Raw genomic sequence first — 21038 nt, 5'->3', positions numbered from 1 at the left:
CCAAGGCAAAGCTCACTGCTGCTTTATTGGAGGCAACAGCCCCTACTGGAGCCTGTGTCTTAGCGTTCCTGGGGGTCCCAGGGCCAGCCCCGGCCCCCACCCAGCTGCCCTGGCCCTGCCTGGCTCCCAGCCCACTTAGGGGTGAGTGTGATGGGGGGGACCAGTGTTCCTGTCCTTGGAGCCCAGGCACAGCTTGGTCCTGGGTTTCTGGGATTGGGACACAGCAAGTTAGTGTGGGGCAACAGAGTCCCTTCGTCCTCTGGAGCCTGGAGCCTGGTTCAGCCCTAGAACCCAGCCTGCTGGATGAGACTGGCTGGGTCCTATGAGATGTCCATCACAGAGGCCCTAAGCAAGCACGGCCTTGCTCCTGCTCACCCTCCCATGTGGGCCCGTGTCCGTCTGTGTGGCCTGAGGTCAGGGCCCCTGTGACTGCCTTGGCCTGGCAGCCACATGGACTGGCATCACCTAGGCCCAGTGTAGCCGTAGGGGTGCCGCAGCAGCAGGCTCTGGTGGCTGGGCAGCACGTGGGTGTGGTAGTGCTCCACCATGCTGCCCACACTCACAAACAGGACCTCGCCCTCCAGGTAGAACTTAGAGTCCTGTGGGGGAAGAGAGGGGGAGCGTCAGCAGGGCCAGGCCACTCTGCGGCTCTAGGCCTCAGTCTCCCCGTCTGTAAAACAAGGCAGCAGCAGCAACAGCGGCATCGCCAGGCTGGCCCCTGGCTGTCGGTGGTGCCCCCAAGGTGGCCTCCGCATCAGGCCTGTGCTCTCCATGTTCCCACCTCACTTCCCCTCCGTCCTCCATGTCCAGGAGCCTGCACCCATAGCACTTCAGACAAGGTCAGGAAATGAACCTAGGCCAGGCACGGTGGCCCACGCCTGTAATCCCAGCACTGTGGGAGGCCAAGGTGGGAGGATTGCTTGAGCCCCAGAATTTGAAACCAGCCTGAGAAAGACAGTGAGACCCCTGTCCCCGCAAAAAGAAAAAGATAAGACAAGCAACCCAGGGTCTATGGCTGACCGCCCATCCCCACTAGGGTCAGTGGAGGACAAAGCCAGGAGAGGAGGGAGGCTGAACAGGAGGGGTGGGGGGTGAGCGTTGGTGGAGGGGAAGGGGAGGGCGGTATCCTGGAGGTGCCAGTCTCAGTCTACCCACTGCCTATGCCTCATCAGGGAGATTCTGCCCTGCCCCTTGCCAGGCCATGCGGCCAGGGTCCCCGTCCCACTCAGAGCCCTCTCACCTTCTCAAAAATGCGATAGTTCCTCACTTTGTTAGAGGTTTCGTCCCACACAACCAGGACCTACAGGACGGAAGCGGGAGGCTGACGGCTCCCTGAGAAACAGCGGGACCAGCCTCGGGAGACCATGGGCTGGGGATAGGGGGGCAGAACCATCAAGGCTGGGTCCTGTGGCCCTCGGGGGGTGGGGAGGGACTCCAGACCACCTGCACAAGGACAGCAGGGACGACACTGGCAGCCCTCAGAGAGCCTCTGATGAGCAACAGCTCATAACCACCAATAGCCACTCCGACACACCCGGGAGAGCATGGCTCAGTGAGGTCACAACTTCACGCTTGGAGGGACACGGGCAGACCTGACGTTCCCCTTTCACGCTCGGAGGGACACGGGCAGACCTGGCGTTCCGCTGCCCCGTGTGCAGAGCTGGCGTTCCGCTGCCCCATGTGCAGACCTGGCGTTCCCCTGCCCCATGTGCAGACCTGGCGTTCCGCTGCCCCATGTGCAGACCTGGCGTTCCGCTGCCCCATGTGCAGACCTGGCGTTCCCCTGCCCCATGTGCAGACCTGGCGTTCCCCTGCCCCATGTGGCCTCCCCCACCCCAGAGCATGAGCCCTACCCCACCCGAGTCCTGGCCCCCACTGGGAGGTGGCCATCATGGCCCCCAGTTTGCAGATGGAGATCTATTAGGGAATAGATTGGGGGGTGCTGCTGGGCAGAGAATTCAGAGTCCACAAGGGGGAGTGGTTTAGGAACTGTGGAGTCCTGGGCCCACCCACAGCCTGGGCGTGTGGAGAGCCAGAGAGGCCCTGGGGCATCTTCCCCTGGCGCCTACCTTCCCCGACTTGGTAGAGGAGTTCCGGATGCAGTAGAGTCCATCCTGGGGCTCTCCCCGGGGGCTTGTAGCCTTGAACAACCTAAAATAAGACAGTCATATTAGCGGGTGAGTCCTCCTCGGGCAGCTTTCACACGGACCTTCCCGCCCCGCTCCCAAGCCTGGCTTTCTGTCCTCTCGCTGTTGTAGGTCTCAGGCGCTGAGCATGTCGGGCTGCCGTGAGGCTGACAGAAGCAGCCCAGCAGAGCCCTGGCCAGCCAGGGTGCCAGCTGGGCATGGGACAGAGCAGGGAGGTCCACTCCTCTGGTTTCTGCTGCACGCAGGGCCATGAACTTGTGCCAGCAACTCCCCAACACGGAAGCTAGGGAGAGGGACACAGAAGCAGGAAGCCGGGCGTGGCGGAGGACCCAGCACACACAGGGCTTTGTGCTGACCTTTCCACTTCGCAGGACTCCGTGGTGTTGACGAAGACCGAGTTGGGCAGTGGCACCTGCAAGAGGCTGACGGTGTCAGTGCCAACGTCGGAGTGATCCACCCGCACCACCACTCCCCGGACGGTGGCCACCCGGTGCCGGGATCCGGGGCTTTACATGGTGCTGTGTCCCCCTAGGCTCCCGGGTTCTCAGGGGGTCCTTGCTCAGGACGGTCCATGAGGGGCCGCCTTGGCCTATGGCTTTCCCACCACCTGGCCACTGGGACCCAGGCTTGCTGCTCAGCCTTGCCTTCTCATAGTCCTCGTCCGAGTCGTCCCCGCCAGTGTCAGCCTGTGAGGGTTGCCGGGGCTTTTCAAAGGAGAAGCTCCTGAAACTCTGCCCATCAGGGGGTGATCGCCTGGAGGGGCAGGGAGAGGAAGGCAGGACCATTTCACTGTCAGACGCGGGATGGCCACCCTCTGCTCCCCTCCCCACTCCGCCCTCTGTGTGAGGACGGCAAGCTGCCTGCTATGGCCCCTGTGACCATAAAAAGCTCAGGACAACAGAGATCCAGGTAGGGCTCGTGCTGACTGTCCTGGGACAGCAGGAATCGCCCGACACCGGAGTCAGGGGTCAGGGCTGCCATGGATGCTGGCAAGGGAGTCCAGGGTCCCCGAGCTCAGTGTCATCACACCGTCAACAAGTGCTCTGGATGCTCGTGGGGAGGGGAGGTCTGGTCACGGCCAAATCACAGCCCACTCAGAGCCACAGGGGAGTGGACGTGAACTGGATGAACAATGCAGTGTGACCCCAAAGGACGACCATGGCGTCCCTGCACGCCTCCCCGTGTGGCTAGCCGGTCCTGCTCAGCAAAGCCTCAAAGGCTCTAGGGAGGATTAACGGGCCACACCAGCATGGGAGGCCAGCCTGTGGGTGAGGCTGAGCCCTGGAACCGCTATCCCCACAGTCATGGAAAAACGTGACTTCCGAACATCTGCACCTCTGCAGCCCTTGGTGAACTAGAACCACGAGTGTGACAAGGGCTGCTCAGAGGCACTTCCACACAGGCAGCAAGCATCTCAGAGGTGTTCGCAGAGCCCTGGGAGAAGGGCACCATGGGCAAGGGCATTCGGGGGTGCGCGTGCCAGCCAGCACACCCATGCGAAACCTGCCCCTCCAGTTCCTGGACCCTTTGCCTGCCAGGCAAGGCAGGAAGCCCACCTGGGGTCCCAGATGCCTTTGACCACAGCCACTGGCCTAACTCTGTGGGAGTGGGGGACAAACTGGTCTCCTGGCACTTCCCAGAAATAAAGCGGAAAGCATTTCAGCAGGACGCGGTGGCTCACGCCCGTAATCTCTACACTTTGAGAGGCCGAGGCAGGCGGATCACTTGAGACCAGGAGTTCAAGACCAACCTGGCCAACACAGTGAAACCCCTGTCTCTACTAAAAATACAAAAATTAGCCAGGCGTGTTGGCAGGTGCCTGTAGTCCCAGCTACTTGGGAGGCTGAGGCAGGAGAATCACTTGAACCCCGGAGGTGGAGGTTGCAGTGAGCTGAGATCGCACCACTGCACTCCAGCTTGGTTGCCAGCGTGAGACCCTGTCTCAAAAAGAAAAAAAACCAAAGCATTTCCAGCAAGCTTCAGGGCTGAGTCATGGACATGCTCCACGTTCCACCAAGGCGGACTGGAGGCAACAGGGAACCTTCCTACCCTTGCACCTGGTACCCCGTCGTGGGCTAAGAGTGCCAGGGGAGCAAGGTGGGCAGAGTGCCCGTCAGAGGCCAGGCCAGGGTCCCTGTAGCTGGAGGCAGGGCTTGCAGCCGCCACACAAACTCACTGGAGGTGCGGGAGCTGCGGCTTCTCTGGCCTGGGCAGGACTGCGGGCCGCGCCATGGCCTCAGGCACTGGCAGCTTCAGCGCAGGAGGCCGGGGAGCCACGGGGGGCACAAAGAGTCCAGGCATGGCTGCCTCCCTTGGGGGGTCCTCTTCAGCTGTCTTCAGGAACTTGGGCTTGTTGGCTGGCACAGGTGGGGGCTCAGATGTGGGTGGTCCTCGGGGGGACAGGTGGAAGGACTTGAGTTTGTCACAGTTTCTGGAGGTGGCAGTGGCCATGATGGCAGCACTGGAAGTGGAGCAGGCCCCGTGGCCAGGGGTCCAGGGCTCCGGGCTGGGGCTGGCACTCTCCCGGAAGCAAGGGGGTTTCCGGAGGCCGGGTGCGGTGGGCATGGTGCTCAGAGGGGGATCGCTCATCCTTCGGGGGGTAGCAGGTACCCTGGGGCAAGGCTCAGCCCGCCTCGGGCACAGTGGGTCCCTCTTGGAGTCCTCAGCAGCCAGGCCAACATCTGGGAGGCCGTGCTTAGGGGGAGGTGGTGGCAGTAGGGGACCGGGGCCCTTGGAGGTAAAGGAGTGGGCCCGGGGCATGTCGGAGAAGGCTGGCTTCCTGGGCGTGGGCACTGGGGGTGGTGGGTAAGCCGGTGGGTGCATCAGGGCATCTGCAGAGCAAAGAGACCCGGGTTGGACCCTGACAGAGACTGGGCCAACACTATCCTCTGCTGGCAGTGGTCAGCCAGGCCAACCAGGAGTGCAACCCATGGTAGGCCCACCCCACAGCCTGCCCACCCAGCAGCCCAGCACCCAGCACTCCCATCCTGCCTTCCCCAGGGTCCCAGACCACCCACCACCCCCAGCCCTCCCCATTCATCCTCCCTATGGCAGCCTGTCGATGCTTCCTGAAGCCTAGAGGACACCTGAGGAGCCCATCAGGTTCCCAGAGGTGGAAGGAAGAGAAAGGAAGAGAAGTCAAGAAGGATCTCAGGGCTCGGCCGGAGCGAGAGGGAGGAAGGAATTCCCAAGGACAGGGGAGGGGAGCAGCTGGGAGGAAGGTGAAGGCCCATGTTTGCTCAGAACACATCCAGAAAGCTGGGAGATGCCAGGGGATGCAGGGTCATGGAATGTGTGCAGAGTTCAGAAGTCCAGGCTAGACATGACTCGGAGCCAGCAGCCTGCAGATGACCCAGGCTGTCACCCAGGGAATTCGGGAGAGGAGTGAGGTCTGAGTCCTGGGCATCCCTCATGGGGCCAGCACAGGAGCTGAGGAGAAAGAGGACCCTGGGAGCACGGGGCGCCTGGAGGACAGGCTGGCAAGGAACAGGGCAGGCGCCAGGCTGGTGTGGCTCAGGACTGAGCGCTGGAACTGGGAATGGGGAGGCCACAGGTGTCCTGGACGAGAAATGTTTTGGGAAGAGGATGAAGGGGGTACAGAGGGAGGGTGAGTGGAGCAGTAGCATGCAGGAGCACTGGTGGCTCCCCAGGCCCATCTCTAGCCTCACTGGGCTGCAGCTCAGGGCTGGGCAGACGGAGTCTGAGCTCACCAAGGCTTGGCCAGCCAGGCTAAGACGGAAGGCAGTAGTGTGTGGGCGAAGGGACAGGCATGGTGAACACTGTGAGACGAGAGCTCTGCATGGAAGGAAACTGAGGCAAGCGGCCCGCAGACCCTGGTGGGCTGAAGGACTGTTAGCACTGGGACCCCAGAGGGAAGGAGGGAGGGAGCAGCAGGAGAAGAGGGGCTGGACCCGGGAGCCTGAAGGTGGGAGGGGATGGGAGGCAGAGAGGATACGGGGTCAGGGGCTGGGGTCGGCAGAGGCCAAGTCAGTGAGGACAGGAGGCTGGAAAACAAGGAGGCAGGGCGGACGCAGGGAAAATGGAAGGATCAAGGATCAGCCCCAGACATGAGGAAATTGACAAGATGAGGGGGCTGGAGAGACAATAGGGAGGGAAGAAGGGAGGGAGGGGACAGAGGAGGACAGAGACACGTCCTCCCCACCCAGCTCGTGCTTCCGTCATCCACGTGTGACCACCTGTATCAGCCTGTCTCTTTGACTAGGCCGTGTGCTGCAGGAGGTAGGTGGACACTGGGATGGGATGGGGTGGGGTGGGACAACGACCTGGCCTGCAGCAGTGTCCACACAAGCTGGCAGCCATGGGGACATGGACCTGCCCTGAGCCTGCGCGCTCCTCAACGTCCTTCCTTCCCCATGCTTAGCCCCCAGGGCCACCCCGGCTCCACCTGCCACTTATCGCCATGTGCCTGTCCCTCCTCCTGGGAGGTGGGAGGAGGAAATGAGCAGAGGTGGCAGCAGCTACACCTCTTCTGCTCCAATCCTCATAATACTTGGGACACAGCAGGGAAGCAGAAGCCACCCAGAGCGGTACCTGGGCCAGCATCCCCAGCCTCAGAGGGGCTGTGCTCCCGGTCCCGGCCCCTGCTTCCTACACACCCAGAGCTCTCCGGGCCCACCCGCCCCACCTACCCTCAAGCCTTCCGGGCTCCGGGGAGTCGGGCTCCAGGTAGGAGTCATCCTCGTCGTCGTGCTCATAGTCTGCATGGGAGGGGTGGGTGGTGAGAGCCAAACCGGCCCAGGCCCAGTCTCCGAACAATGCTCCATGCATGGGGCTGAGTCCAGGAGGCAAGGGGCAAGCACCCGCTGGGAGGACTATGAGTCCAGACCCTGCTGCTGAAGGCCAGAGCCCAGGGATGCTACTGCGCACTGCCAAAGGGCCAGAGCAAGGAGCGCAGCCGAACACACCTCCCTCTCCTCCACAGCGGCCAAGAGGAGGCCAGGTGGGGAGAGGCGAACGGGCAGTGGACGCGGAGAAAGACCTCACCTTCATTGTCCGTGGGGCACGGGGAAAGGCTGATATCCACAGGCCGCTCGACCGCGCCGTAGAAGCTGTCTGTGTCCGAGCTGGAGTCGCTGCAATGCAGGGTGCGTTGGGGCGGACGGTGAGCACCAGGCCTGGGAGGTCTCTTGATGCTCACACAAAGGTACACACAGGCACACGCAGATACATGGACAGATACACAGATGCACACACGGATACACTGACAAACACATGCACACATGGTTAAGCTGACAGACACACACATGCACACATGGATACGCTGACAGACACACACGCACACACAGATACTCTGACAAACACACAGATGCACACGTGCACACAGATGCACACGCAGGAACACAGGCACACAGGCATGGATATATATACACAAAGACACAGGGACACGCGCAGACATGTAGACACACAGACACAAGGACTCTGTCACACAGACATGGAAGTACACAGATAAACACAGATACAGGACAAGCACAGATGTTCACACACAGACATGGAGCAACACGCGGACACGCACACACAAACACAAGCAACACGCGGACATGCACACACACAGCAACACACGGACATGCACACACACAGAGCAACACGTGGACATGCACACACACACAGAGCAACACGCAGACATGCACACACAAACACAAGCAACACGCGGACATGCACACACACAGAGCAACACGCGGACACGCACACACACAGAGCAACACACGGACATGCACACACACAGAGCAACACGTGGACATGCACACACACACAGAGCAACACGCAGACATGCACACACAAACACAAGCAACACGCGGACATGCACACACACAGAGCAACACGCGGACATGCACACACACAGAGCAACACGTGGACATGCACACACAGAGCAACACGCGGACACGCACACACAAACACAAGCAACACGCGGACATGCACACACACAGAGCAACACGCGGACATGCACACACACAGAGCAACACGTGGACATGCACACACACACACAGAGCAACACGCGGACATGCACACACAAACACAGAGCAACACGTGGACATGCACACACACACAGAGCAACACGCGAACATGCACACACACACAGAGCAACACGCGGACATGCACACACACAGAGCAACATACAGACATGCACACACACGGAGCAACACGCGGACATGCACACACAGTTACAAGGACAGACAGAAGAACTGGAGGCTGTGGTGCCTCCACTAGGTGCCCCTCCTGGCCCACAAGGATGGCCGCCCTGACTGTGCCCACGTCTCCACCTGCTCCTGCCTCAAGAGGGCTTGGGCGACTCTGGGCTGGGCCCGAGGCTGAACAGCTTGGACCAGGAGACAGGAGCCCGGGGTCAGGTAGGGACCTGCAGGGCAGCCTTGGCTGCGCTCAGCCCTCCCTGGGCCTCCTGTCCCCACCTGTGAAAGGACAGGAAGGTTTGTTCCCTCCACATCGTCTCGGGCCAGGGAGTCCCAATCCAGAGAGTATCTGCTGCATGTCGGGCCAGCTCACGGGGGAGGCTGCCAAGGCTCAGACTGACCAGCAGCACCCCGCCGGGAGAATCATTCTGGTCTCACTCTGAGTGAGCCAGGGTGGGCGTAGGGGGCTGGGAACCCAAAGTGCCCAGCTGCTGCCATGCCAGGCCTCCCTGGTGGCGGGCGTATAAACACACATGATCCCCTAACAGGAACTACCCACGGCAGCAACACAGAAACAGATGTGACAGATGGGGCTGGAGGTAGACAGGAGCAGAGAGATGCATGCACACCCATACACTCAGCCTGGCTGGCACCTCCAGGAAACCTTTAAGGACGGAATTCTATGCCAAGCCCGGGGCTGGGAGGCAGACACCCGGGTCAGGCCCAGGCGCCCCAGGGACCCTCACTGCCCGGTATGCCCTGGGCCCGGGCTCACCTGGTGTCCAAGGGCAGGTCTTTCTTTTCGTGGAAGTGGCCAATCTCCCTGCGCAGCAAGGCCATCCAGCTCTGCAGGTCAGCGGGGCTGTGATGGGCACGGTGCCACCAGGGTGGGCCCCACCGCACCCCTCCACCTTCACTGCCCTGCCTGCTCTGCTGTGACTCCCAAGGTCAGGGGAGGCGACCCGGCTGGATACAACATGGCTGTGTGGCTCCCCTCAGCCCACAGGGGCACCTCCCAGGACAGCATGTTCCTTGTGTGGGCGCTGGCACCAGGCTCTGGGCATGGGGATGGAGCTGGGGCGGCACCCACCCAGCTGCCTATGTCCCGGCCACACCTTCTCTTTGCCCGGGGCTGAGAGGCCAGTGCCCTAGGACCAGCGAGCCCCCAAGGTAGGTCCAGCCTGGTGCCTGCAGGCCCACACCCCCAGTCACCTCGCACTTGTCCTCGGACCCCCAGTCACCTTGCGCTCGTCCTCAGAGGAGGCCGAGAAGAACCACGTGCGGTGCTTCTTGCTGACGTGGATGATCTTGAAGGGGAAAACGTTGTTGGACGTGGTCTCCTCGGCCGCCCGCATCACCCTGGGGGCACAGCGCCAGGGGGCACGGCCTGGTTCACAGCTGTAGGGATGGCCTTCCCACAGCACCCCCCTGTGAACATGTCTTGGCACCAGCACCACGCCCCAACGGAAGGGCAGATCTGGGTGGGCCCTGGCTGCTGATGCTCCCGGTAGTGAGCTTCATGCCCAGGCAGGCGTAAGGGGGCATGGAGGGGCGTGGAAGAGTGGTGCTGGGTGGGCTTCGTGGGAGCAGCAGTGCACAGGAGACAAGGACAAACCTGCCTCGATGCCTGCCAATGCCACTTTACATGGACGCCACCCTCCCACCTCTGGCCCCATTTGCCCAAGCCTGCTTGGCCTCCCTGGGGGACCCCACAGGGCTCCGTGCCCCTGAGGCCCAGCAGCAGCCCTGAGTGCACTTCAGGGAATGACTCGTGCCTGCTCTGTGGCCCACTCACACAGCCAGGATGTGGGGTTTGCGCTGAGTTTATCATGTGGGGAGCCCTGCCAGCCAGGCACCGGGGCAGGTGCACTTATACGGCCCATAAGAGCCTGGCCAAAACTCCTCAGGCCCAGCATTCCCTGACGGGCTAGACAATTCCCTGGGGCATGATTGTATCTGCCATTGGGCCCAGGGTTCATGGCATGGGTGGCACATGCTGGAGGCCGGAAGGCGCTGTGTCTGTCTGCGGAAAGGGAATGACCTTCCCCAGGGGACCCCAGAGCTCTGTGCCAGCCTGGGGGCCTGGCACCGGGCTGGGTGCTCTGGCAAGGCTGCCTTACCAGGCCTGTGGCCAGGGTGCAGGCCGGGGCCTAGAGTCTCTCCGAAGGTCCCAGTTCTACTACTGACACCATGTGACCCTTGGTTCCTCATAGGCAGGAGGGGCTGGGCCCTTAAGGGGTGGTAAGAGGCATAGATAAATGCTGTGGGGTGCAGGGCTCCGATGCAATAGCAACCAGAACCAGAGCTGGGTGCCAGCATTAACCCTTTGTGTGGACCCCAGGCCATGGGCTGTGCCAGTGCACTCTCCCACCCACATGCCACCTGGCCACCGCCCACCTCCCTGTTAGTGCAGAAGGCCCTCCAGGGCAGCTCATGGCCCATCACTGGAGAGAGCCCAGCCCAGGACATGCGTGAAGCTGGAAACTGATCCTGGCCTGGGAGGACCCTGGAGCAGGGAATCCTAGGGCCCAGCCTCTGTTTGGGACAGGGCCTGGGCTGGCTGGGGTCTGGGCTGCCTGGAAAGAGGTCATGGTGGGTGAAGGGGCAAGGTGGGGAGGGAGGAGAGATGCAGAAGTCACTGGGTGGTGGCCGAGTGGAGACTCTGGAGAGCAGGCTGTCCAGGCCTCTCGGACTTGTGCACAAAGCCACAGGAAGACCCTGGCACCCCCGAGGTCCTGGGCCTGAGGGCAGGACACACGGAGAGGGCGAGGCACTGTGGAGGCTGGGCGGGGAGGACAGGGGATGGGCATGAAGGCTGCTTTGGGAAAGCACTTTCCTTGGGCGGGAATAAGGGGCAGGCCCAGCTGGGGCTCTGCTGGGAGGGACCCGCTGGCTGTGGGGGCCCGAGGTCAGCAGGCAGGTCGAGCACTTACCGGTTATAGCCACTCAGGGAGAAGGCGCCCTGCGGGGAGGCGGAAGTGCTACTCTTGAAGTAGTAGACGCAGCGTTTGTGGATGATGACAAAGCGCAGGGGCCCTGTGGGAGATGGCAAGGGCAGGAAGGTGGGCCTGGAGGGGCAGGTGCCAAGACCCACCGTGAGGACCCTCCCCAGGGCAACTTGGGGCCAGGCCTCCTGCCTCCAAGCCTTACCAAATGGAAGAGCAGGGAGCAAGGCTGGCATGCTGCCCCCTCCCCAGGAGCCCACTCTGGGGCCAAATACGGAAAAAATTGTAGGCACACTGGCTAGCCCCAGAGTGCACCCGAGGGCAGGCCTGGCTGCCCACAAAGAAGGGGTAGATTTGGGGGGCTGTGTGGAGCCAGCATGAGGCAAAGCAGAGCCAGGACCAGAGGCCCAGGGAGGCCACAGCTGACTTGCTGGGTGCTGCAGGGCTGTTGGAGGCTCCCACTACCCCAGAGCTAAAAGAGGGGGGACTAAGGCCGGGTGCAGTGGCGCACGCCTGCGATCCCAGCTACTCAGGAGGCTGACGCAGGAGAATTGCTGGAACCCAGGAGGTGGAGGTTACAGTGAGCTGAGATCAAGTCACTGCACTCCAGCCTGGGCAACAGAGCAAGACTCCATCTCAAAAAAATAAATAAAAATAAATAAATAAATAAATAAAAAATAGGCTGGATGCGGTGGCTCACACCTGTAATCCCAGCACTTTGGGAGACCAAGGCGGGTGGATCGCTTGAGCTCAGGAGCTCCAGGCCAGCCTGGGCAACATAATGAAATTCCATCTCTACGAGAAACTTTAAAAAAATTAACAGGGCATAGTGGCATGCCTGTAGGCCCAGCTGAGGGGATCACCTGAGCCTGGGAGGTTGAGGCTGCAGTGAGCCATGATCATGCCACTATACTCCAGCCTGGGCAACAGAGCAAGACCCTGTCTCGAAAAAATAAAATAAAAGAGGGAGACTCAGGAGCCCGGAGAGTTTGCCAGGGAGAGCCACTGGTGTGGGGCCACCCTAGGTGGAAAGTTACACTGAAACCACCCTAGCTTCACTGCCCCAGCCCTGTCCCAGGCTGGGGGACAAGCCAGTTACAGCTCCTCCAAGGAGGCTGTCTATGCAAAGAGGAGAACAGCTCAACCAGTGCCCGCACAGGAACCAATCAGTCCAGCCTGGACATCTCAACCAGGCAGCCCAGGACCAGGGAGTCCCTGGCAGAGGGCACTGCTACTGCAAAGGCATGGAGCACCTGCTGCTCAGGCCCTGATGCTCTTGGCCTTCAGTATCTCAGCATTTGGGTATCTCTCAAGCCTGAGGGCTGCTTCTTCCTCCCAGCAGCTGTCCTGGGGGCCAGAGCCTGGGTCTTGTGCAGCTCCAGAGGTCCAGCACCCAGCCAGGACTTGACACATAGGTTCACTGTGGGCCAAGTGACCAACTAACTCGCTGAACACTCACGGATTCAGTGAGGGCAGCACCAGAGGCCAGACCTACCTGGCCACCTGTGGTCCCCAGGTCCTGGCTGCAGGCTGCAGCTCCCCTTGCCAGCTGGCCAGCACTGTGCACCACCCTGGACCCTGCTACAGTCCTGGGGCTAGGGAGGTCAACCTTTGCTTCTCCAGGGGTGCCAGCCACCAGAGAGGGAATGGGAAAATCCAGAGGGCACACCATGTGAGGAAGCAGAGGCTTGGAGAGGATGCTCACTTACTTGGCTGGCCCTGCCCCCACGCCCTCCTACTGTGCACCCTACCACCCCAGGGACTCACATTTCAGCAGCTGCAGCTGGGTACCGCCCTTCTTGTGCAGGTAGCCAGCCTTGGCCACGCCCCCAGGCATGGTTAGCAGGTTCTGGGCACCAATGGCCTTCATAGGGACAGGCCAATGCATCTCTTCAGCCGCCATGAAGCTGCAATAAAGGACAAAGGCACGTGGCTCAGCTACGGTCAGGCAGGAGATGGCTGAGCCAGGGCGCTCAGGGGGACACTGCCAAGATCCAGGACACAGCTTGGAGGGTAGGGCCATGACAGGCAAGGAAACCCCTTTTCTGAGGGCCTTGGGCTTCCAGGTGGGACTCCAGGGAGAGACAGAGCCACCTGCTCCACTCAGTCAGCCCCTGGTCCACTCAGCCACACACCCAACCCCAGGATCCTGAGCGCTACGTGCAGCCCTTTCTCTCCACTGGTTCATTCTGCACACAGCCACTGAGCGCAAGGCCCCATGGGGGCTGGGTAGAGATGAATGAACTCAGAAAACCGCCAGCCTAGGTAAGTCAGACCTCAGGCCATAACTACTTCAAGTCCCTGTGCCAGGTGAACCTATAAGGGGCCTAGACAGGAAGAAGGCAAGTGAGCAGCCAAGAGCCCCCAGTTCCCAGGTCAAACGACCTGGGCTCCCATCCTGGTGTGACTTTCTGGGAGATCCCAAGCCTCAGATGCTGGAGGACAGAGTGGACACCCAGCCCAGCACACAGCACACTGTTGTCAGCAGTGGTCGTGACCACCATTTGGTGGGTTGGCTGCTATGCACCCCACCAGCCCAGGATATCACTCCCCTTCCCTCTGAGCCCAAGCGAGGACCACACAGTCAGTGGAGGACCAGTGACTGCCTTGCGGCTAACCCAGGCCCACGGGACCCAACATCATGCCCTGCCCCCTACTCCAGCCCCCCTTACTCATGCTCCAGCTGCTCTCCTTGAGATACACCATGCTGTTTAATGCTTCCTCCTCTGCCTGAAATGACCTCTACCCCTTCCCATGCAGAGAACTTCTACTCATCCATCAAGACCCAGGTTAACAGTCTCCTCTTCTGCTAGGCACCCTCATTGCCCACTTAAATCCAGCATCTTCCTCATCTCTTGTCCCAGTGAACAGTACCCCCCAACCCTGCACTGTTTGGTCTGTGCCTGCCTTCACTCCATCCTGGGTAGGGTCCCTCCTGTGGCCCCAGTGGAGTTGGATGGGAGCAGGCCTGTGGCCAGTGTCCTGTTAAGCCCTTAGTGGAGCAGCTAAGGTCAGACCCAGATGCCCAGTGGGGCTGGGACTGGTTCCACTACAGCTCCAACCCCAAAAAACATACATAAAGAAAACTAAGCCAGGGCAACATAGCAAGACCCTATCTCTAAAAAAAAAAAAGTTTTTTAATTAGTCAGGCATGGTGGGGTGCATCTGTAGTCCCAGCTGCTCTAGGAGGCTGAGGCAGGAGGATCACTTGAGCCCAGGAGTTTGAGGCTGCAGTGGTCTATGATCGTACCACTGCACTCCAGCCTGGGCAACAAAGTGAGACACTGTCTCTATAAATAAATAAAATAGCCGGACGCAGTGGCTCGCGCCTGTAATCCCAGCACTTTGGGAGGCCAAGGCAGGCGGATCACTTGAGCTCAGGCGTTCAAGGCCTGCCTGGGCAACATATAGAGACCACTATCTCTAAAAAATAATTAGCTGAGCTTGGTGGTGCACACCTATAGTACCCGGAGGAGGCTAATCCAGGAGGATCGATTGAGCCAGGAGTTCCAGGAGGCAGTAAGCTATGATTGGCCACTGCTCTCCAGTCTGGGCAACTGAGCTGGAGCTAAAATTAAAAAATTAAAAACAAAATAAATAAAAAGAAAAATACTCCCTGCTTTTAGCAAACCAGCACCCTCCAACAAAAGTGCAAGAGGAAGTCTTCAAGGCATCAGGCTGTCTTCTGCCGGCCTCGGCCTGGGTCACCCGGCTGGACCCCACCAGCTCCTTCTGCACCCAAAGACAGCCCCTCTGGGCAGGGAGGGGTCAGGGGCGGGTCCCAGCCGCAGGACCCCCAACTACAGGCCAAGGTTTGGAACAAAGGCGCCGCCACACCCCGCCGCCCGCCCTACCGCGCCCGGCCCGAGGGAGCCCCGCAGTGGGGATGGAGGAGGGAGCCCCGTGCCCAGTCCGCCCGCGGGGAGCTGCCCGCAGACCGACAAGCCCCGTGCCGGCCTGAGTCCCCCATCCGCCCGCCGGGACGGTCCACGCCCGCCTTTGTTCCCCCAAGAAGCGCGTGGGCGACCAGCAGCGCCAGGGGCTCGCGGCCCTGGTCCAGGGGCTCGGGGTGCGGGGTCCAGACCCGGAAGCTTGCGGCCCGGGTCCGGGGGCTCGGGGGCCGGGGCTCGGTACTCACGGCGTCCACGCGGCGGGCATGGCCGGCTTCCCCGGGGCGGTCCACGCCCGCCTCCCCTGCGAGCACCGGCACGGCCCCGGGCCGCGCCCCCCGGCCGCCGCCGCCGCCTCGTCCCGGGCGCCCGCCTCCAGCCGGCCCCAGCTCCGCGGCCGCGGCCCGGAGCCCGCCATGCCCGCCGCGCCCGCCGGCCCTGGCCTGGCAGCCGCCGGCTCCTCCCCTCTCGGCGGGGGACTGGGCGGGCAGGTGAGGATCCCGGCGCGCCCCTCCCGGCCCCGCCCCCTGCCGCGTCACCGTGCGCGGGAGGCACGTGAGCCCTCTGCGGGCCTCAGTTTCCCCACGCTGCAAGGAGGTTGGTGGGCGCTTGGGACAGGAGGCCCACATCTGTTGGTGCAGCCTGGAATCAAGAAGCCTTCGATGCAAACGAGGCCTCCCGCTCCACTCCCCCAACACCTGCCAGTCCACACAGCTTGGTTGGAAATCCACGGCGGGCGCGGGAGCCTCGGCTCTGAGGCCCCGCCCAGGTCCCATCCCGCCGGGCCCTTGCAACCAGCTCCCTCGGGAAAGTGGCCTCTGCAAAACGGCACCTGCATGGAGGGCGGCAACGGGGCAAGGGATCGGGCACGTGCCCCGCCCTCACCTTCTCCACTTTCCTGCGGGACTCCATGGGCCTCCAGCCCCGGATTCTCCAAGGAGCCAGGGGTCTGGTCCTTGGCACCTCCCACCTGCTTGCCCAAACGCAGGCGCCTCACCCAGGAGAGTCCCCTGGGGTGGCCAAAGGCCGGCAGAGGCCCTTGCTGGCCTCCCCGGCATCCTGCCTCCTCCATCTTCCACCTGCAAACAGGCTGCCACCAAGATGGGCCAGATACAGGTGTGGCTCTAACAGCCTGGGCCTGACCCTACCTAGCTGTCCATCCTGGGCACCCACCCTGGTTTCAAGGCCCCACCTCAGGCCTGCTATCTGGACTTCTTCCCACTGCACCCAGCCTTCGAGGCTCTGTCCCATCTCTGTGCCTCTGTTCTCAGTGCCCTTGTCTGGCCTGCCTCAAGGATCCCACCTCCTTCCAGCCGCCCTGCCAGGCCCCTCTCCATTGCCTCTTGGCAACCCCCTCCACTTCCTCTCCTCAGGCTTCCTCTGCCTCCAGCCCCCTCCACCCAGCACAGAATCAACACGCACACCATTCCCATCACTGCTCAGTGCTAAACCTCTAGGGCCTCCTCATGCCAACCTGGCCCTTCCTGATTCAGCCACTCCTGCCCTGTACCTTCTGTGCTCTTACGCCAGCCAGACCCTATGGCTCCAGTTACCTGAATCGAGCAAGCACCCACTTGCAGGCCTCAGCCCATGCTGTTGCCACAGCCTAAAGTTGAAACTGAACTAACCCAGCCATCAAGAGTTGGCTCAAAAGAACATGGATCCTTCACAAACTTCCAGAAAATAGAAGAGGAGGGAACTCATTCTATGAGGGCAGCATTATCCCAATACCAAAACCAGACAAAGACATCACAATAAAACTACAAACCAATATCCCTTATGGGTATAGACATAAACATCCTCAACAAAATACTGGCCAACTGAATCCTGCAACATATAAAAGGGATTCTACACCAAGACCATGTGGGATTTATCCCAGGAATACAAGGATGGTTTAATATTCAAAACAATTAATGTAATACACCATATCAATAGAATAAAGGACAACCACATGATTTTGATAGACGAAGAAAAAGTGTTTTGACAAAATTCAACACTCCTCCATGATAAGAACAGTCAACAAACCAGGAATAGAAGGGAAGTTCCTCAATCTGATAAAGGGTTCTATGAAAAACCCACAGCTAACATACCTAGTGGTAAAAGACTGAAAGTTTTTCCCCCAAGAACAGGAACAAGGAAAGGATGTCTGCTCTACTTCTATTCAGCATAGTACTGGAGATTCTCACCAGCGTAATTAGGCAATAAAAAGAAATAAAAGGTATCCAGAATGGAAAGAAAGAACAATTATTCACTGATTAGATTATTTTACATACAGAAAATTCCAAGGAATCCACTTAAAAATTATTAGAATAGCCATGCACAGTGGCTCACGCCTGTAATCCCAGCACTTTGGGAGGCTGAGGCGGGCAGATCACCTGAGGTCAGGAGTTCGAGACCAGCGTGGCCAACATGGTGAAACCCCCCATTTCTACTAAAAATACAAGGTGGCAGACACCTGTAATCCCAGCTACTTGGGAGGCTGAGGCAGGAGAATCGCTTGAACCTGGGAGGTGGAGGTAGCAATGAGCCGAGATTGCGCCATTGCACTCCAGCCTGGGGAACAAGAACGAGACTTCATCTCAAAAAAAAAAAAAAAATTATTAGAATAAATGAGCAGCAAGGTGGCAGGATATAAAAGCAACATACAAAAATCAATTCTATTTCTATATACTAGGAACAATCCAAAAATGGAAGGAAGAGTTAGTTCAAGCGTTCCCTTTTCCAGGCAGTCTCCCATAACCTCTCTGGAGTCCTGTGTCCCTCCCTTGGGGCTAGCATAGTCTTCTCTGCCCCTAACACTGACCACACTAGTTGGTCATTGTCTCCCATCCTCACCAGCTCAGACCCAGCCCAGGGGGGACACCCAGGTAGCCCCAAAAGAAGGATGGAATGTTCACCCTGTGGGTGACAGGGACTGCAAGTTGCCTGGAAGGCACAGGAAGCTGAAACAGAGCCCCTACCCTGGGGCAACACACCCCACTGTGCCCCCGCCACCCAAAAGCTATAAGACCTGGCCTGTGTGTCAAAGTAGGAGGAGCCACTGTGAGGACAGATGGAACCCACCACCTCCTCCTGGCTCCACACCTGGACAAGGCTCAGCAGGAAGAGTTGCAGGGACAGGTTACAGTCCTACATGGGTCCAGCTCAGTGGCCAGATAGGGGCAGGCCTGTGAGGGGCTTGTTCCTGCCTGGCTGCTGTCCCGCTGTGGGCAGGATGAAGGCTCTTAGGTGATCATCAGCTGACCCTGGGCAGGGGGGCAGGTCATGACAAGGGCAGGTCATGTGGCACCCTCACCTCCCCTGGGAATTCCTCGCTTCAGGGACAGACGCTGACACCCACAGCCCCTCTCCAGAGGAGGGGCCATTCAAGGGGAAACCCACCCCTGCCACCTTACTATCCTCTGCCCCACCTGGCCCTGCCCTGTGCCAGGGGGTGATACCTGGCCAGGAGCCCAGTGCCAGGCCAGGCTGAGAGCAGAAAGGGGAAAGGTCGGCTGAGGCTGAGGGTGATGATGGGCCATGGAGGCCGTGGTGACCATGCTGCTCTTGGGGAAGTTCAGCCCAGCTCACAGGAGGCTGAGGGTGATGACGGGCCATGGAGGCCGTGGTGACCATGCTGCTGTTGGGGAAGTTCAGCCCAGCTCACAGAATCTGGCCCCACTTGTGCTCAGGAAAACCAGGGGGCATCCCCAAGGAGCACCCACACTCCTAGCTGGCCAGGCCTCCCTGGCTGTGCTTCTCAGTGCCCAGCCCCTCTTCCAGGGACCTGATGGTTAAATTCCATTCATTCATTGCAGGAGACTCCACAGGCCTACCTGCCAGCTCTCTGGGTGCTTCAGTCCCTTCCTCTGTAGAGGCAGACACCCTGGGGGGACCTGTCACCATGCTGCTGCGGTGTCGGCTGAGTTAACATGGGCAGGAGCTGTGAGGGAGAGTGCTGAAGATCTGGTTCACATCCTTCCTGGGGCCCCTTCTTCCCTTGAGCCCCCACCTCCTCCAGTGTAAAGTGGGTATGGAGGAGTCCACTCTCAGAGTCCCCTGACACCTCTGCAGCTGCTCTCTGGGGCAGGGCTCTGGAGACACATGGGCCAGCGTTGGGTGGCCAAAGCTGGTGGTGGCTGCTGGGCTCCATGAGCCCTTCAAGAAAGTATGTGATCTTTGCGTGTGTGCACACGTGGAGATTTGCATTTGAGCCTGTACACTTGTGCGTGTGTGCGTGTGTGTGTGTGTGCACATGCACATTAGGGAAGACGGGGCACCTGGGATACACTCTCCAGGTCACTGTTTCTGTGCTCATCTCCCTACCTTCTCTCAAAGTTGCAATTGGTTCAGGTGACCCCAAGGCCTGAGGCTGCTGCGGTGGGGGGCAGAGCAGTCAGGTGAAAAGTGCTCAGTCCCACAGAGACACCCCATCGGGTTCCATTTAATGCAGGCTCTGTGGCTCCCACCACCCTGGGGCCCCATGAGCCCTGTGGCGTGTGTGGTCATGGCCTGTGCAGGCCCTCATGTGTGCTGTGTCTCTGCACACCCAGCTAATGTCACAGGTGGTGCACTCACACAGGACGTGCACATGAGCTGCACGGCTCGCATGCACACAGGCGTGAGCCCCTGCATAGGAGCAGGGTGGGGGCTCTGGGAGGCTGGGCTCCTGCAGGATCATCCTGCCTGTGGTGAGGGAGCCAGCACCTCGTGTGACCACAGGGTCAAGGACTTACTGTTTGTGGTGATCAGGTTGGCCCCATTTGTGGGAGCCACAGGGCAAATTGGGGCTGGGGATCCAGCCCAAAGGGAGAAGATACCAGGTCACCCTGTGCACTTTATTCACACGCTCATATATGCGCATGCTGTCACATTCACGCATGTACAGTTAACACTCGCACCATCCACACTCACACATACACACTCATTCTCCCGCATGCCCACCTGCTGTTCTCATACACACTCATGCACTCATGTCTGCTCATACGTGCACACTCACACCCATATGTATACCGATATACACATTCATCACGCTCACTCATGCATACGCAAGCACTCATTCACACACACACAGCCTGCAACGACCAAGGAGACCTGTCATGTGTGGTCTTCAGTGTCTCAGCGTCCTGAAGCCTGAGCACAGAATCATTACCACCACTCCCAGCCATGCCAGGGCCCAGTGCCAAGCTGCACCTCACAGCTCACTAAATCGCCCAGGGTCCACCTGAGCTCAATACTTCACTTCTATTTTACAGACTTGGGTACAGAGGCTGGGAGAGGATCAGGCCTTGTGCCGAGCACACTGGGCACTCCCTGTGGGACAAGCTCTGTGCTTCTCAGTGATCGCCCCATCATCCAACACCTTGAGCTTCAAACCAGAGTCCTCCCCAAGTCACTGACGAAGAAACTTGGCCAAAGTCACACAGCCAGTAAATGGTGGCTCACGCACCACCCCCGGCCCAGCACAGCCACGGCCCAGCTTGGCGCACAGTGGGTGGCCGGTGGCGGGCGTGGGATGTGCAGATGGGGCGGCTTCCACCTTGGAGCCCTGGCTGCCCTGCCTCCCCACAGCTGTCTGCTCTTCCTTTTCGGTTTCCTTTGTTTCCTTCCTGTTCCCAGAATCTTTCTCTGTTAACATAATCGAAACCAAAATTCTCCCGTAAAGGCCCAGTAACCAGCTATGCCAGAGAAGCACTGCTGGCCAGGGGCAGGGTGGCCCAGCCTGGGCTCTGCGAGCACAGCCCCAGCCCGGCAGTCCCTGAGGTCCCTGCGGGTCCTCCACATTGCAGGTTTCAGAGCATGGCACTCCCCAGGTGGGCAGCAGGGACCTTGTACAGCTCTCTCCGCTACCCCCCCACAACAGAAACACACACTCACATACACAACATGTGTGTACTTAGGACCCAAACACCAAGGCCACCCTGCAGGCTG

General features: G+C 60.0%; 1 protein-coding gene across 7 annotated transcripts in view; it reads right to left on the bottom strand.

Moving 5' to 3' along the window:
• SH3BP2 (SH3 domain binding protein 2) overlaps positions 1-21038 on the bottom strand; it is a 40496-nt gene continuing 19458 nt past the window's right edge. For 3 of the 7 annotated variants that reach the window (XM_019025178.4, XM_019025177.4, XM_019025180.4), the window contains 12 exons: positions 13006-13145; positions 11227-11329; positions 9535-9652; positions 9069-9139; positions 7152-7240; positions 6797-6865; positions 4324-4978; positions 2792-2900; positions 2504-2559; positions 2070-2151; positions 1241-1300; positions 1-599 (listed from right to left, as the gene is read on the bottom strand). In XM_019025178.4, coding sequence (XP_018880723.3) covers positions 462-599; positions 1241-1300; positions 2070-2151; positions 2504-2559; positions 2792-2900; positions 4324-4978; positions 6797-6865; positions 7152-7240; positions 9069-9139; positions 9535-9652; positions 11227-11329; positions 13006-13141 — 1686 coding nt within the window. In that variant the 5' untranslated portion in view covers positions 13142-13145 and the 3' untranslated portion in view covers positions 1-461. The other 4 variants (XM_031010230.3, XM_055384399.2, XM_055384397.2 and 1 more) reach the window with 4 other exon arrangements.

This window comes from Gorilla gorilla, chromosome 3 (genome assembly GCF_029281585.2).
Source record: "Gorilla gorilla gorilla isolate KB3781 chromosome 3, NHGRI_mGorGor1-v2.1_pri, whole genome shotgun sequence".
NCBI lineage: Eukaryota > Metazoa > Chordata > Mammalia > Primates > Hominidae > Gorilla > Gorilla gorilla.
This window is presented reverse-complemented; position numbering and strand designations above follow the sequence as displayed.